The following is an 18,472-nucleotide window of genomic DNA, read 5'->3' as shown; positions in this document are numbered from 1 at the left end:
CTGTGGTTAATCACTTAAAGATTGGATTTTAAGAGTGAAATGTCACATTTAATGTGATCCTTCCCACACTATCTTACATTTTGTTTTTGGGATGTTTGTAAAACCATCCGGAAAATTTAATCTAACTGCAGCAAACTCTGCCTGCCACAGTAAAGCCAAAGCTCCCCTCTATCCATCAACTGAATTGCTTTACTTGCGTGACTTTACTCTATCTCCATAGCAACTGTTGCTCTACTGGTGTAATCTGTGCACAAAAAAAAAATATTCATTTCAAAAGGAGAGACAAGGAATGGAGGACAGAGAGACAGGGAAAGAAAGCGAGAGAAGGACAGAGGAGTAGAAAACCGACATAGAAAAAAAAAAAAGCAGGGAAGCAAACAGCAGATTGAATCACCAGTCAGCTCTCACACAGAATGTGTGATATTGGAGAGAGTGTAAGAGACAGTACAAATACTCACAATTTCAACCTTTTCAAACTGTATTTTCATTCTGACCAAAACGTTTGTTGCTTTGCCTATTAAACTATGCAATGAACTGCTCAAACATGAATTAAATAAGAGTGTTGTTTGAGCCTCCATTTAACAAACAATCACTCTCATCAAACAAACATAAATACCTCTAATCCTCAGCTCCAAAACTGTGAGTCATTAAAACAAAATTTCCATATTTTGCTTGATACCAAAGTTGGAAAAGATTCTTCCCTGTCGTATGCGACTCTTGCGCTTAAACTGACTTAATTATGAAATAATATTTAAACTCGCTGGTAATAGTAGCTAGTAGTGGTAGGAATGTAATATTGGTACGATATAGCATAAAGATACTAACTTCATGCTTGATAGTGGAGATAGAAATGTTAAATTAATGCCAAAGGGGAGTTGTCTTTGTGCATTTCATGCCACCCCAGCATATTTTAATGCCCAAGTTGGGCAACTAAAAGTCTGGACCCGCCCCTGCTGGACAAGAGCACTCAGGCTGCTACTAATGTTTGTGCGTGTGTATTTGCATGTTTGCTGAGGCTTATGGAAGTTATTTTGTGCACATGGGGGAGGCAGATGGCAAGGACAGATTTACCTTCCTCTGACATCTATTCTCTTTACTGCTGCTTAAAGTCATTACCCCCTGCACTGAAAAGACATACCTAGTATTTTCATTTCAAATTCCCTGTGTAGAGATGCAGAAAATAATGGCTACCATCACACTGCATGGAGGGAACTCATAACTGTTGAACTCTCATCATAGCTTTATAGGCATTGTGTGTGGCCTACAAGCAGGCAGGGATACTGACGGAAAGAGACAGTCAGACACGGATATACACTCTGAGAGGTTCAAAGGTTAAGCTGTCTTGATGCCCGGCTCCCCAACAAAAAGTTTCCTGTTGCCAAGTCCTTATATCTAGAGGGGCACTTCTGACTCTCCATCTGTTGCCATCTGTGCTCTGACTGTCCCCATTCTAGTGGGACAAGGAGGAGGTAGCAACACAGTGTTCAGCAACAAGCCCTGAAACAGTATGGAGCAGGGCGAACAGTAATTGTTCTCTCCATGGTCCTGGTTCGGGGCCTGGTTGTCGGGCTTTTGATCATAGCATTTTGTTGTACAGCCCTCTGATGTCGCTTTTTCTTTTTTTTCTTTCAAATTGGTGATTTTCTGGCATTAAAGCCTTTATTAGATTGTTGGACAAGGAGGGCAATTAATAGAGTTGTTCTGATTCTGATGCTATTATCTGTATCAACCAAAGATGAAGCCTTTTGGGTATTGCTAATTTTACTAGCTAAACCACCGATCCTTTACCATTATCAAAAAAAACAAAAAAACAATGGCCAGTTACAATAAGCTAAAAACGAGAGAGTGGTTGTAGCAGAGAATTGAATTGAACTAATTTTATGTTTCTTTAAGTAATTGTAATGAAATTGGGAATATTGCCAATACACAAGTCAAGGTATCAGAATCGGTGTGTTTGAATTTGTTCTGAACAGATGAAAATTAGCCTTTTGGCTAACTCTTCTATATATACAGAAATGCTTGTTTTTTAAATATGAATTGTCCCTGTGAAATAAAATAAAATAAATAAATGAATTGTTAAGGGAAAATGGCATTGCAAAAATCATCTTGAAATATTTGGGGTAAAGACTTTGTAGAAGGTCGTAGGCTGGATTATAACACAAGACCCTTACATCCAAGACAACCAGAACTGCCACGTGGCTAGCATGTTGTCTAATGTGTTGGGTACTTTTAGACAGACTAATAGCATGTGAGGCTATAGCTCTCTTTCAGACAGATTATAAATATAATTTACTGACTAAGGACTTCTGTGTCAAGAGGTGGGAGTAGAATTTAATGTTAAAGTCCAGCTTGATAAATATCAATTCCAACTGTGAAAGTTTGGCAATTTCACAGCACTGAAGTTGTTAGTAGATGGAAATTACAGTAACAGGGATTATCCAGGGAATAAAGACTTGTGGTAAAGGTCAAAGGTGTCAACGATTCTAACCCAGGACCCTCATGTTGCCCGATCTGTCAGACACACTTACAGAAGAGGCTTTAGGCAGCCCTCTGTCAGACACATTTTAAACATCAGGCTTATTGGGTAGAAATATTGTGAGGACCGTTCAACCTTGGGTAATTGTAAGTCCCAGAAAGCCAGAGAAATATATATCTCTCTCCTCACATACACACACCTTCTCCCGCTCTCCTCTTCCTCTCCTACGGTGTGTAACAACTTGAAACAGCATGCCCTGCAGCTCTTTAGTTTTCAAATACAGCACACTCGCTTGTCTTGATCTGAACCCAGAGCACGTAGCGTACGAGTTATGCCACTGTGTCAAGACTCTCATTTGGTATGCAAGGCCTACTTTTTTTTGAGGATCTATGCATAAAGCTTTAAATCTCTCCTGAAGTGTTATTAGGGGAAATGGCACGCTGTATGTAAAGAAACAAATGGCACAGAACATCTGGTTAAAGCTCATCTGAGAGAGCAGCACTGAATTGGACTGATCGTGTTTAAAATGCAAGTGGAGCAGCATGCATTTTACATTACATTACAGAGTGCATGAGTCAGTTAAATCTGGATGGAATACATAAAGCAGTATGAAAAGACTGAAGTCGGTGTATAAGGGATGGTTTTTATCGGAAACGGCAGTAATAATCGTAGGAGTCCAGCCCCTTTTACACATACTTAAAAATTTCAGTTTGTCTTCTAGTGACTTTGTCATCAAAGGGGGAATGTTCGTTTCTCTTCATAGTTGCTGTGTGCATGTCAGGCAGCGTCTGGTTAATGTTCAGAGGTACACAGTGGCTGTATATAAGACTCATTATCCTCTGGCAGAGAAACAAGTCTGAATTAGACCCAGATTTGACATTCACTTGCTTAGAGACTTTAATGACTTTAGCATCGGCAAGCCCTCCCCCCCTTTAGAGAATTGTGCCCTCATGAATTAGTGAGAGGGTGTGTGTAGCCAAGACAAGTGCTTGCATTGGAACTGCTGATTTTTCTTTGGAAATTCCTTTATTTTAAGGTAGATGAAGTATAGATATTGTGTTTCTGGTTGGAATGTGATTGTTTTAATGCCCCACTAGGGTTTGAATTCATCCTGACAGTCTCTGTAACGGATGTTAAATATTATTCTCATCCTGCACAAATCTTAGGTGTGAACTGATGCACTGTGCAAGCTCATGACCTAGAATCGACTAAGCAAGGAGCCTGAAAACGGTTAAATTCTCCAAGGTGCTGGTGACCTTGATTTTGCAATCCTTCTATCTCCTCGTGTAAATGCGATGTCTGACGAACACCACACAGCTTTACGAGTGGATGTTTTATACATTGTAAGATGCATGAGACAGTGCTGGAGGCTCACAACCTCGTAATAGAAAAGTATGATGGCAGGCGGTGCAGAGACAAAAAAGGAGAAAGGTGTGTGTTTCAAGGTGGTGTCAGGACAGCTGCAGAGATTGACAGACGGAATAATCTGCAACAGGGATGGGAGGGAGAAGGGAGGGGGTGACATTATAAAGCCTGAGGCCATCCAGACACACATTTGCAAATGTCTCACACCGCCGTTCCACCACCCACCCAACATCCATCACCCAGGGAGGGCCCGGTGGATTATGGGTGAGCACTGGACCGAAATGATTCCCCTCAATAGCCGCCATTTAAGCTGGTCTGTCACTCCCAATGGCACCCATGGGAACAACGGACATGGGTGAGATGTAGGAGCGATGGCCCCCTCACTCAGCCACCTTGTAACCCCTTCACCCGAGGTTGCTGTGCGGATGACCCTCTATGCCCTGCAAACAACACTGTTCAAGTGTTCCCAATGTTCCAGTTCTTTTCTCATTTAGTCCATCGGCTTTATCCAACTTCATTTCCAATTTCAAGTTCAATTTTCTTTCAACCTTTCATGCTGCAGCTAATTTGCTATTCATTCTGCATTTCCTATTCTATAAATATTTATACCACAGCAGCCAACTCCCACACACATGCTCACAATTGCACCCACACACACACACACGCACCACACACACACACGCACGCACAGTAGCCTCCATACCCTAAGCAGGGCTAGATGCTAAAGTTGTACGATTCAGTTGAGCTCACACATCCTTGTTTCCTGTAATCACTCTCCGTTCCAATTTCTCTTCTTTACTCCTTGTCCTCTCTTCTTTACCCGTCTCTCCCGCCGCAGGTCAGGACCGCACTGAGGCGGGGCTTATTAAGCGTTTCCGTGGAGATGGTGTGCGCTACAAGGCCAAGCTGATCGGGATTGATGAGGTGACAGCGGCACGTGGGGACAAGCTGTGCCAGGACTCCATGATGAAGCTGAAGGTACAGACAGTCTGTGTGTCTGCATGTGTGGGTTTGTGTGAGTGTGTGTCTGTGGGGGCATCATTGAGCCTCGTCACTCATTTCAGTCAGATTTGATAAAGGCTTGCCTGGACATGTCTGTATTGTTCGAGGAATGAGTCATAGGAGCTGTCTTGTCCTGTGAATGATTCACTGAAGCTCTGCGAAAAACTGAGTGGACAGGATAAATAAAAGTCCAACTGTATTGTTCTTTATAGTCTTTGGCAAAATGGTTACATCTTTGTACTTTTTCCCCCTCTAATATGCTGCTGTATTATTTTGTGTAGCTCGAAGCTCTCTCTATTTATTCACGCACATTTTCTGACCTCGGAGGCAAACTGGCTTCCTCTTCTCAGACTTAAAGCAAAATGTCACTTAGGAAAATTTCCAATTTAAGCGCATATCTGCAAGAACATTAATGCAACCCCAACCCCCCAACCCCACCTCCAATTTGTCTGCCTCATATGTCTTCTCATGTCAGTCACAGTTTTCTATTTTAAAAACTAATTCCATGATGTTTTACCTGTAGCACATATGCAAACTGTGATAACGTGACCCACATAATATTTAAGCCTGTGTTCCTTACAGAATGTTGTCAGTAAATTAGGTCAAATGAAGCCCTTAAGTAGGAGACAACGTCATAAAGAAAGTCTACAGTATACTTGTAATTGTAAATTGCATGGCTGAAAAGTTCTTCAACTGGAATTGATTTCAAAGCTCAAGTCACATGCTGACCCGCAGCTTAACAGGTATCTTCACACCATAGTTTTGTTCAAGAGATAGGAAACTTTCCATTTAAACTTTCCATTTAATCGACAAGGGAGTAAAAAGACTCTCAGACCATGGTTGGGTTGGACTATTATTACAGGGTCTAGCAAATGGTCAGTTATTGCAACAGTTGCATAACTCTCAGAGACATGTGCTTCCTGGGCTATAAAGTTTTTTCTGTATCCTCTTTAATGCCAGTAGTGCTTACTGGCTCCATAGTATAAAGTAGGAAATTCTTATCACTCTCTTTGTTGGGGAAAAAGCAGCACTTAAGCATCTTAACAGAAGGTGGCTACGGGATAAATCCTTCTCCAAAATAGGACGTATATACATTCCTTTTCAAAATATCTTCTCACACACTCGAGCTTAAATGTGTGGGAAGCCCCACAAGAAGAGCTGAACAGCCAGAAGGCAAAGCCTTTCATCACCCATATCCAGTCCAAGCGAGATGTCCAATAAAACAACTTTTTTACTGCCTGCTTCTGACGTTTCCGCCCTGCCCTCCATATGACTCCTGAAGTCAGCAGCCACCAGCCAGTTAGAGTCAATGGGGCAGTCGATCCGGACCTGCTATTATCTGGACAGGGAAAAGAGGAGGGGACAGGGTCTCTATTGAGCTGCTTCTTGCTGCCTTAAGGACTAATCCACCAAATGGAGAAGCCAATGGCTGATTGACAACATCCATCGAATTCCCCGCCCGCCTCTCCTTCTCACTCAATAAATTTCTTGGTGATTCTCATTTCTTTACTTCCCTCACCCTTTTTTATACCCTTTCAATTTCTATCCCTTCAGCTCCTCTTTGGCTCACATGTATCAACATTTACTGGTGTAAATATGGATGCAGAAGCAGAAGTTGATGTTGATTAATAGCTTGGCTTTGAAATATTAGCTGCGCTTTAAAAGAAACAAATTGAAATTGAATCTAGGCTCGCTGGTGTTCACTTGTCAGTTGTTACTCAGTCCCCAATTTTGTAAGCCGTTTCAGTCAAGGCAGGTCTTTCTTCTCCTCTTATGTTCTCTCTTTCTTCTCTTCTCTTCTCTCTCAGTCTTTGTTGTATGAAAGATATGTCAAGCACACAGGCCGTGTCAAACAGAACACAGGGAAAATGTTAATTGTTCCTTTATTGGAGTCGGGAATTTAACAAAATAGGAGCTGCTGAGGTCCATGAGGAAATCACACATCAAAGGCAGGATCTGCCATTCAGTCAGCACTATGTGAAGTTGTCGGAGCGAGGTGGTTGGTCAGCAACACGATCCATTCTGTCAGCAAATCTCACCTTATTATTGTTAGCTCGCACTTGTGTATGTCACGTTGAAGTGCGGTAGACCTACTTCCAGAAAAGAGAGAAAAAAAGTAAGGTGCTTGGGGAGAAATAAGGCCGTAATAATAATATGTGAATTCCTCTGAGAGTGAAGCTTCAAGAAAAGGCACATGAAAGAACAGTCTGTCCTATCACACCTTATGTAACTGCTGTCACCCCCACCCAATTTCCCTCTGTCACACTCACCTGAGTCGGAGGAGAAGAAGGCTTACTGTCTTTTCACGCTGAGCTCATATCCTTTCATCTCCTCATGTCGTTTCCTTTAATCTCTTGCAGGGAATGGCTTCCTCGGCACGTTCCAAAGGGGAGCACAAACAGAGAGTCTTCTTGACGGTCTCCTTCGGCGGGATCAAGATTTACTGTGAAAGATCAGGGGTGAGTAGAATGTCAGACGAGGGGGCCTCGCGGCGCAGCTCCGCCACGAGGCCTCTGCCAGCTGCTGCACCATGAACCCTACAGTATAGGACATCCAGGGGGCAGACGTTTCCACAGTTCACTTCACAGCCGCTGCCAGGGTCGCCATCTTGTAAGCCTGGCTCGCACAGTTGACATATTAGTCGAGTGCTATACCTGCACAGGGCGAATATGATACACAAGGTTTTACATCAGTTTCATCACTGCGTTTGCAAAAATCCAAATTCAATTCAAAGAATTTATGCTTAATAAGGCACGACGGCTTCTATGTAGTATTTGCCCTTTAGCAAATTGAAATCGAACTTGACAGCAATAAATAACACATCCTGCATTTGATATTTGACCCTGTTTAAACTGGTTGTACTTCAACACACACTCAAGGATTGGGGGTATGCTGCAGGACCCACTTAAGATCACTCAGGCCCTGTCTGCCAGCTAATGATAGCACAGCGAGCAATGTTATGGTGATGTTATGAGACGGGCTCTTTCCTGCCTCCATCTTGGCTTCCATCCCCCTTGGCGGAATCAAGAGGCCTGCTGTTCCATTACAGGATGATCGAGGGGGCTCTACTCTCCCCCGTCCTGGGGCGCAGTGCTGGCTGGATAGGCCCACTCTGCTCATCAGCGCTAACCGATAATTAGCACTCAGTTCCACCCCTTAATGATCATTGCCGCTAATGCTAATTACACCACGGCTCCACCTCAGCTGTCATTAGCGCTAAACTGATAATTACGCAACAGTGTTTGGTCCCGTGGCTGCCGACCCCCACCCCTAACCCCCGACCGTCTATTTCTACAAAAAACACTCTTCTTTGATCATATCTCATCCTAATATGGCTGCTGGTGATGGTGGCGTGTCTTTCGTCTGTAATGAAAAGGAACATTAAGCCTCCCGCCACCACCAACTAGCTCACCAGCTTTTGACAAGCTCATTTGTTGCTTTGGAAATCATACCCCTAATGCTCTTCATTTTATTTACTGATTACCGGCAGTAAATAACACTCCACACTTAATATCCCAGCTGAGTTATTATGGTGGAAATGGGGATCACTCCAGCTCAGGCAGCAGCGTCAGCGAGCATTTAGATGGAAATACTTTATGTAAAGCTGACATGATTCTCTGCTGAATTGAGTCGACAAGTCATATTAGTTTTGTATTTTATATTAATCCGAGGCGTTACCAGCCATGCTCCCTGCTGAATCTCTGCTAATATTCAAATGAAAGCTCCTCCCCAGTGCCTTAGCTTATCTGTGCTAATAGTGGAGCAGCAGGTGGTTGTGCGTGAGTGACAGATGGATTATCCTATGTGTGCGGGTATATATAAGTATAAACATATGTGGGACGTTTTGTGCTTGCTTTTGCTGCTCATGCTCAAGGGTAAAACCTGCCCATCAATCAAAATGTTTCGAGTGCATTAAATGCTACATTTTAAAAAAAGATTTACTCACTTCCCCAATTTGCTGTTTTTGACATTTGCTGAAATTCCAGATGTTCTTATCCTTGATAAATCAAAGCTGGACATGAATACGGAATCAAACAACGAGATGTCTGACATTCAGCCTGATGCAACAGCACACAACAGACATCATGCAAAAAGATTAAAGTCTTGTTTTTTTCTAGTTGTATCCCTCTATGTTTGTTATAGAGATGTGAACAGCTCTGAATCTCTCCTCCCTCTGTCAGTCATAGTTTGGCTCTCTCAGTGTTGGTTGGCTGCTTTTGGCTCAACATTATGCAAAGATGTTTAAAGTAGCTTTGACCTACTTTTCCTGCCAACACAGCGTACAGTTCTTGTACTTGTGAAACATTACGAAACTACACCACGTTTTTACATTTTCTATCTTCAGATAGAAGAGGACAAAAAGTAGATGTTGTATTTTTCTATTTCAACTGATCTACATTTGCCTTTGTTGATGTAATACTTCTATCTTTCGGCCGCCTAGGTGCTCCTGCATCACCACTCAGTCCACGAGATCAGCTACATAGCCAAGGACACGAGGGACAACCGAGCCTTTGGCTATGTCTGTGGGAAGGAAGGTCACCACAGGTTTGTGGCCATCAAGACAGCACAGTCGGTGAGTAACTTTCCACTCTCCTGAAGCTGTAAAAAGTCTCAGGTTCTTTAAGGAACGCCCAGACCAAAAAGAGGATTGGCCATTAGATTGACATTTGTTTTGAGCATATTTTATTTATTTATTTATTATCATTATTTATTTATTTATTAAAGCTGCGTTACTGTAATGAGTCCTCAGACCAAGTCATGTCATTGCAATTGCAATTGCCTTACATTTAAATATTAAAGCTGTGTGAAAACAAGGCTGGGGACTGTCTTGTGTACAATTTACTGACAGAAACATGCTTCTGGTTATTTTTAATGTCTGACATCAAATATTTATCGAGTCAAATTTGTCATTTTTGTGACTCTAATTCAAGTATGCAAAGATGGAAGAAGTACTCTAAAGTGGAGAGCTCTGAATTCTTTATCAATCTATTACTTACGACACTTGTAAGCTGGTTCAACTGTACAAGAAAAATCTCAAAGACATGTATTTTGTTTGGCTGTATAGTGTGTTTTATGGTGTGATCTAGTGACGTGTAAAAAAATAATAGCCTATTGATTTGTTTCTGAATAACTGCTGTGCAGGAACTGTTCAATACAGTTTGACCTTCAGTGCTTTGTTGATTCTTATGCGCAGACTAGAAAGCCAAGAAATGCTGCTTAAAACGTATGGCTGTATGTTCAGTTAATTTTAACGGTGGTAAACTGTTTGAATATGTAACATAAATGAATTAAAAGCAGTGGTAAAATGCATAAACATACAAAACGAATACACAAATAGACTTCAAGATTAGATAGGATCATGGCGAAATGGATACTAAGTAAAGAAACAAGAATGACTGAAACTTGTCTCCTGCTATAATTGTCTTCATTGTTCTGCAAAACTCTATTCAGTTTCTTTCCCTTTTACCTTAAACTACTTGTCCTCTTTCTCCTCTTGAAGGCCGAGCCTCTCATCATTGACCTGCGCGACCTCTTTACGCTCGTTTACGATATTAAACAGCGGGAGGAGATGGAGAAGAAGGCTCAGAAGGACAAACAGTGCGAGCAGGCAGTCTACCAGGTAGGAAACTCTAAGCACATTTTGGCTTTTTTTTCACAGCTTCATTTCCCATTCGGGGGCGAGATCACACATTATTACTCCGCCAGCTACTCATTCAACAGAGATCTTAACACGTTCGAGCTTCCTCTGAAGTGCACCGCAGACTGTGTTTGTCTGCAACACTGATTTCTATGTTGAATATCTAGATGTTATGGAAATGCAACAGGTTTGGGTGATCCTTTTTTTTTTTTTTTTGCTGGAGTCATAAATGGGTGAGAGGAAAAGAATGTGTTGGCGTGTCTGTTATATAACACATCAGTGTCTCATTAAAACAAAACATGCTTGTCAGTCTATGCTGATGCTTGCTAAGAGTGAAAAACAAATGGGCTTTTTTTAGAGTTGTTGTGATACCAAAACCAGTAATGATAACGATGCTGATACCATTACTGATAGTAAACTGTATATAAAGATAAATGACGTTTCTTTATACCTCCCTGTGGATGCAGACATATTGTGCTGCTGAAGTCAGATATTTGAAGAAGGAAATCTGACTGGTGGAACTGTCTGCTAATTACTGCTAACACTAAACTTACATGTTTGACACAATTCTATTTGACGTGCATTTTTATTTAGCCTCATGTTTGATCTGCTAAGCCTGTGTATCGAATCTACGCCATAACTACACTGTCGAGGCCAGTACTTTTGTGAACACAACATACTTGTGCATTGGTGTGTCTGTGTGGCACTGCAATACTCCGTCTAGAAACGCTAGCTGGCAGTCGGATTGTTATACTTGTTATAGCGCTAGCTTTTTTGCTCCACCACATTCTTTTACATTGTACAGGAAACCATGGTGACTGAAACCGGGCATATTATGTTGAAGTTGGAGATGATAAATACTGAGAAGCAGTTGATTATACTGGCAAGTATAGCCAGTAGCCTTCCTGCTGTACAATTTTAAAAAATACTGGAGATGTTGTATTTGCAGGAGATATGATGCTTCCTAGCTGACCAATCACAGGGCTTGCAGTTGTGTCATCTCAACAAGGTGTAACATTGTTGAGGAGGTGCATGTCAGGCTACATACAGTACGTACATGTACGTAGGCTTCTTAACCCTATGCCTTTTGAGGCTTAGATACAATGCAGAAGTATAAATCAGGCTTTAACATGGAAGAGATGGGATTAAAACCAATGTAAACCAAACAATGTATGGTTCTGATACTTCTTAAAATGAAAGATTAGGTTTTAGAAAGTATGCTTGACAATACAGATTCTGAAAGCATTATCTTTAACAAGTAAACTATCATACAATAATAGCAGACAACAACAGCAGGGTGCTAGCAGACAGAATCCCAGAGCCTGTCGACTATTGTTTGACAATAGTCTCTCAGAGTGATGGCAAACTTTCCAAGACTATTATTCAGGTAGTGGGTAAATGACTTCCAAGTGAGAAAGCCTTCCAGTGTGTTGCCACTGTACAGCCAGACTAACAATTTAAGAAGTGTGAATGGAGATTGAGTTAAGAAACGACAGCCAAGAGGTTTTGCTGCATTTGTATGCATGTGTTTGTTTATGAACAATAATTAAATCTAAAAAGTCCTTCAATGACTGCTGCTTGCCCTTTTTCTCTCCACATGGACTGTTTTTGTGTACACAGTCAATGCTGACTAGAGAAAGATACTTGAACAACACACGTAATTATTTTGTGTATGTTTTGCTAAATAATGTGTTTTTAAAATGATGCTGGTCAATTACTCAAGTCTAGTTATCTTTATTTTATACCGAAAGAAAAGTACAATGGGAACATTTCTACATTTTGTTGTATATTTTGATGTTTCTGCATTTTTTATTTTTTATTTTTAACTCTTATCGGCATCACTGTCTTAATGAAGAAAAACAAAATGTGTCATCTGCCTTTTCCCACTTCCACACAGACCATCCTGGAGGACGAAGTGGACGACCCAGTGTACCAGGTAGGTCTGAAGGCACACAGAGCACTGCTGACCTTGTTGCTTTTCCAGCTTCACTTGTGCTGTTTTCACTCTTAAAGCTCAGAATCAACAAAAACAATTAATCCGTAATTTGAATATTTCCTCCAGTCACTGATCAGCTGAATTAATGATTCATGATATTCCACCATTTCAGTAATACACAGTAGACCATCATAGCAGACAGTTTTGTTCAACCATTCAACTCCCATTTGCCAGTGCAGTGTTGTGAAACCATATTTCTTTATTTGATCTGTGTCAATGTTCTGATTTCTTCCAAAGACACAACCCTTACCCCACCTTGACTGGTTGTCACCCCCCTGTTTTCCCCCTGTGTATTTATTTTGCTGACATGACTTTTCTTTTTCTGTGTTTGCTCACACTGAATACAGACAACACTAACTCTTACTCTGAATGCTATGTTCAGTGGTACGTCCAGCCACCTCCCAGATCACCTGTTCTTTGCTCTTGAAGTGTGTTTTTGCATAAATCATTCCATTTGCAGCTTTATCAATTAAGTTGATGTTGGTTGACAAAACTACAGACTGTGGCCAAAGTCTTAAAAGGTTACTTTGACATTGTGGGAAATACATACGTTTATTTTCTCGCTGAAAAGATCAATACCACTCTCACATCTGTGCAGTAAATATTTAGCTTGAAACTCCAAGAATTGACATAGCTTAGCATCAACAATGGAACCAGGGGGAAAGAGCTATCGCCTCTTTCATGTCTGAAGGGAACACAGCCGCCTGCCAGCACCTCAAGTTTGAATGATTATTTACAGTGTCTGATTTGTTCAAGGCCAGTCCTAGTATTATTTTGGAACCTATTTTGTAGTGGTTTAAATGTTATAAAATCCAAATCGGTAACCAATATTAACGTTATCAACCTGAGGGCATTCCTTGTAAAAGCCCTGGATCAGTGAAAATGTACATAAACCAGTTGATTGTAGCATTTTATAGTTACTAAAAGGTTTATTTAGGCTTTGGTGCTTATTCTAAAAACTGTGTTTAATATCTTCAATATCCAGAGACTCTTTTGGTGAATGTTTATCTTTTTCACAATGGTAATGTTAGCAGTTGGTGGCTATCTAGTTAACTAAGTGTCTTACAAGGAGTATACAACGTCAAAAATCACTTAAGTAATTTACAGTTCCTTATCCAAGAAATCAAGTCATGGGAACTCAATATGAAGGAGGGAAACTTTCCAAATACCAGCTTGTCTGGAAGCATTGGACAAAAGCGATTGAGTACAACGCGAGAAAGATCTCCCATTGGGAGGAGGCAATTAAGGCAAAAATTTGCTAACCAGCATACCCAAATATTAAAGACTTCACCGCCACAACTCGAACACAAAGAACCGTGTTGTTTGAGAGTGCTGCATTTGTAACAGATTCATACATTTTAGCCAAGCAACATTACACCAAATAGATATTGATATTGATTTAAGAATGAAGACAGGAGAAATGGGATTTGCATCAGATGGAATCGAATTAGCATAGTTGTGTATTTCAATGAATTGGACTATAGCCTATGAATTTAGATTTTAGTCAGAACGTATTGTAAAGGAGAAATTCATAAGCCTACTTTTTTGGGTTTCAAAAATGTAGTGTTTTTTATTTTTTTTGATGAATACAACAACTGACCATCCACAAACACCTTTACACTTCCTCATTATTTTCAAAACTAACTGAAAAGAGCATCAACATTATACCAACAGCCTTAATTATTTTACATGAACCTATCTTTGTATAATGTAAGAGTGTTGCCTTCTAGTTTTTGCAGATGACACCATTATAAAAAGCAGGAGCTTCAGTACAATGACCTACTTTCATTCTGCTGATGAATGCAGGTTGTTGAATAAGACTTCAGGTTACAACACTAATTAGGCCAGAAGTCCTTGTTTTCTTTCTTTCTTATTAATGTTTTGTTTTATTTGTTGTCTAAATATGGAGCTGTTATACAGTTTCAGTTTTTATTTTGGCTGTTATTTTTGAAAGATTTGTCGTAGTTTTTATTGAGGAAATGATCTCTGCTGAGCAGAAAGTAGACATTAGTAAACATTGAATCGAACTAGCTGGCTTCTCCCCCTGTTTCCAGTCAAAGCTAAGCGTCCTGGCTGCTGGCTTCATATTAACCACATGTGAGAGAGAGGTATCAATCTTCATGTCTCACTTTTGGCAAGAAAGTGTAAAAAAGTGTATTTTTTCAAAATGTTAAACACACTCAAATTTAATATCAACATACACATTTTATAATGTCAACTTATAAGGCCAGCGACTGATGGATTCAAGGACTTGAGGATCTCAAGCAAAAATCTCTGAGGTGGAGCATCACATTTCTGTTGCAGAACAGAGACCTCTAACTTAGACCTTCACGTTGCCTTTAACTACTGCCTGACCTGTTATACTTGTGTTCTTTCCTCCTCCCACCTCACTCTTTTTTCTTTCTCTCTTCATCTCCCCCCATTCTTTATTCCAATGCCCTATTTTTTTTCTCACTCTTTATACTCCTGATCTCATTTCACTCCGCACTCGATGCCATCCTCGCTCCCCTGTGCTTTCATTTATTCTCGTCATGTTTCACTCTCTTGTTGTTTCTCTCTGTTCTATATGCCAACCTTTCACTTTATCATTATTCTCTGCACCTCTACACCTCGCCCACTACTTCTGTTCTTTAGTACATAGTGTTTGAGGCTGGACACGAACCCCTCCGTGGCCCCCAGTCAGAGGAGAGCGTTTATCAGGTACAAAGACAAGCTTCGCCCCCTTCCCCCCACCCCCCACCCCTTCTTCATACCCTGTGGTAGATGGTAATGGTAACATATGATTTAAAGCTCCTTCTTATAGAGAATACAGAAAACAGTTTGGTTTTGAAGATAGGACTTTCTGGAGATCAAACTAAGGTAGCTGTTTAAGTGTGGCTGAAGATTGACATGAACATTCAGGAAACAATCAATAAATCAATGACATTCATTATTGTTTGTTTTTTCCTAACACTTCAGTTAAACTTCTCTTTTAGATTTTAACAACGCAAACACATAAGCAGCTACTTTTCTGTAATAGAAGATGAAACCAACTGCTGAAATGTTTGTTTTTATAGAATAGATTAGATGAATCTACTCATAGGAATAAACTAATCCTCAGTTCAGTAAAAGATAATTGCTCATATGATTTTAAGACACATTTTTAGAAGAACAATCAAGGTCAGCTCTAAGCGCAGTAACAAACACACTTTATCTCCTTCACAATTTAGCATGAGCAGTTATTATATATGCTTCTAATCTAGTGTTTAGACAGCTGACAGAACAGTGAGGCTAATATCAAGTTCATAATGACGTCGGATTGTTTGCATTAAGCGTTTTCTGTTAGTAGCTTGTATACAGGACACCTGTTTTAATCCAGTGTGGATTGGTGGACTTTGCCACTACTAACTAAATAGTGAAAAAAATACAATAAACTACAACTACTTAATTAATGCAAATATCATAAGCTAAGCTAATTAAAAAAAAAACCTTGTGCATTAGAGGGGAAAAAACAGAAATCACAACTTTTTCCCCTGAAAATTTAACAAGCTTTAAAAAAACAGAAATATAATCAAAAAGCAGCCCGGCTATTGCTCACAACAATGTCTATCCTAACATCTGAAACAGCAGCAGAACACTCAAGGTCAACTGTATTGTCAGGATAGTTCACCCAAAGCTTCTTTTATATTGCCAACACTTTGACCTTTTGGCTTTAGACCATTTGAACGCAACCAGCTCAGACTCCAGGGAACGCTGGTATGGTTTAATCCTACCCCGTTCCCTCCCTTTCTCTCTCCCTCTTCTCTTCCTCCCCTTTTTGCTCCCATGTATCTTGCGTTCCTCTGAAGATGAAAGATGCAGAGAGAGATTAATCACTTGCCATGCCATTTGATCTCAGAATGAAACAAGATCAATAGACTTGGGGAAAACGTAACAGAGAGTTAACCAGTTGAGGGCATGAAGGAGAGAAAGGCACCAAGCTTAAAAGCGACAGATAGTTAAAATAAATTCAAAGGACATATACAAAGGAGGGTAGAGCAGAAGCATCTTCGTATTGTCAGATGAACCAGTTGAGACACACTGTTACAGAATAACAATAAGGCTTTCTTAATACTCACGGAACCAGCACACAGCATCCTCAAGCTTTGTTAGCAATCAATATTGATTTAAGTAGAATTGATTCAACAAAACAGCTGTACGATTTGCATAATTCAGTTGCTCTGAAAGATAAAATTATTAATCAAAAGGACTAAATTGAGAGAGAAGTGAGATTTTTTTTTTCAATACAAGTGTTTCAGTTTATGTAAAATTCTTGTTTTTTTTAGCGTAAACATAAAATTTTGTTTTTATTCTGTTCTTTACGTTTGAATCGACCTCCAATTCAACGCAGGTCCCAACCAGTCAGCAGAAGGAAGGGATCTATGATGTCCCAAAACGCCATTTCATGACTGTAGGTGTTTTTATTTCTTATCATTTCTTTCTTTACTCTTCTTCATACAAACCTCTCTCTGAGATCCTCTTGCAGGGAGTTCTTTAAGCCGCCTTTGACCATGTTAAATTACATTTTGCTCAACTGTCATTCATATTTTTAGTCATGAACTGCAGGCTAAAACAATTTCCCAAACCAAAAACAAGTCAGACATTGGTCTGTGTCTGCATCCGCTTTCTACAAGGATGATTGTGATGATGAAACAGCTACATTTAGCCTGCTGTAGAGATAGGAAATTGATTGGTCGACTAAAGTCAGATTTGTCAGCAATTTCACAGAACATTAGAGAGGCGGGCTTCGTATCCAAAATCCAATCCTATGCATAATCTGATGCATATCGGGACCAGATGGTCCAGACAAAAGTGGTTTGATCAGAGTCTGTGTGTAGCAGACCGACATTATGAAAACAGGGGTGGCTGTGGCGTCTTCCTCAGAGGATAAGGACGAGAGGTTTGTTGATAGGGTGGACGTTGAACTTGGGATGAGCTGCATGCAGTGTAGTCACAACATACAATCAATCAACGCGCAATTCTACACATGTACATGGTCATGACATCAAACTCATGGTCAGGACGCTCCAAACTCTGTCATACAGGTGTTCCAGGGTCACGATTCATTTTCATCTTACTGAATCTCAATTGATCAGTTTATGAAAAGAAAAATCCAGAGAGACATGAGGCAGTATAACATATTTGCTAACCCATTGACTGCAACAACAAAAAAACCCATGTATGCTTTTGACTAATGTTTGCTTGTCGTTAGTGGGTTTACATTACTGTTAGCTAGCAAACATTATTGTTAGCCAGCTAACTAAATGCTTACTCTAGTTATCTAACACATTCTTTTTTTTTTACTTTACGTACATATTTTTATTCCATTTACAACCTGGAACATCGTGGAAAACGTTACGACATTAATACAACACTAACTATTATTATAGCTTCCCTCACAGAGTCAATATGACAAACTATTCGAATTTGCTAAATGGATTTATTATCATCAATCTGAGAAAATATTTCATCTCATTCTGATTGGTTTTATGAGTTCTTTACCACCACGCAGTGACCACGCTATTACACTTGAAAAAAACGTAAAAGAAAAATAAAAAAAAATCCTTCAAGCCTATTTCATCTAATAATCAGCCAGACAGATGTTCCGGGCAACTTTTGAAAACAGGCCTATCAAAGTGCTTCTCAGCTCTTCTCGCTGTTTGTGTGCTTGTTGTTCAGCATATCAAACAGATAAAAAACTGCCCCCCCCCCCCCCGCACACACACACACACACAAACCCACACACACACTTTGCTATCTCACTCAAACAGCCCATGCTGTATAAGTAGAAGCGCTTCCATATCTCTAAGTGTTACTGCTTGTCTGTTCATTCAGTTGGAGCTTTTTTTGAGAGCTTCAAGCTCCCCTGATGTGTGTCAGTGCCTGCAGGGACAGACTTCACTGTACAATGTTTACCTTTTTCCAAATTCTGACTCATTCTGTGGCCCTCAATGGTCCCAAAGTGCCGTGGAAACTG

The 18,472-nt window shown here is 40.3% G+C and overlaps 1 protein-coding gene across 2 annotated transcripts in view; it reads left to right on the top strand.

Annotated features, from left to right (window-relative positions):
• dab1b (DAB adaptor protein 1b) overlaps positions 1-18,472 on the top strand; it is a 48,833-nt gene that overhangs the window by 22,529 nt on the left and 7,832 nt on the right. Inside the window, exons 3-9 of one of the 2 annotated variants that reach the window (XM_079348653.1) lie at positions 4,680-4,819; positions 7,204-7,302; positions 9,285-9,416; positions 10,344-10,463; positions 12,379-12,417; positions 15,112-15,177; positions 16,847-16,906. In XM_079348653.1, coding sequence (XP_079204779.1) covers positions 4,680-4,819; positions 7,204-7,302; positions 9,285-9,416; positions 10,344-10,463; positions 12,379-12,417; positions 15,112-15,177; positions 16,847-16,906 — 656 coding nt within the window. The remainder of the gene's footprint in view (positions 1-4,679; positions 4,820-7,203; positions 7,303-9,284; positions 9,417-10,343; positions 10,464-12,378; positions 12,418-15,111; positions 15,178-16,846; positions 16,907-18,472) is intronic. The other variant, XM_079348654.1, reaches the window with a different exon arrangement.

Source organism: Symphodus melops, assembly GCF_947650265.1.
Source record: "Symphodus melops genome assembly, chromosome: 7".
NCBI lineage: Eukaryota > Metazoa > Chordata > Actinopteri > Labriformes > Labridae > Symphodus > Symphodus melops.
This window is presented reverse-complemented; position numbering and strand designations above follow the sequence as displayed.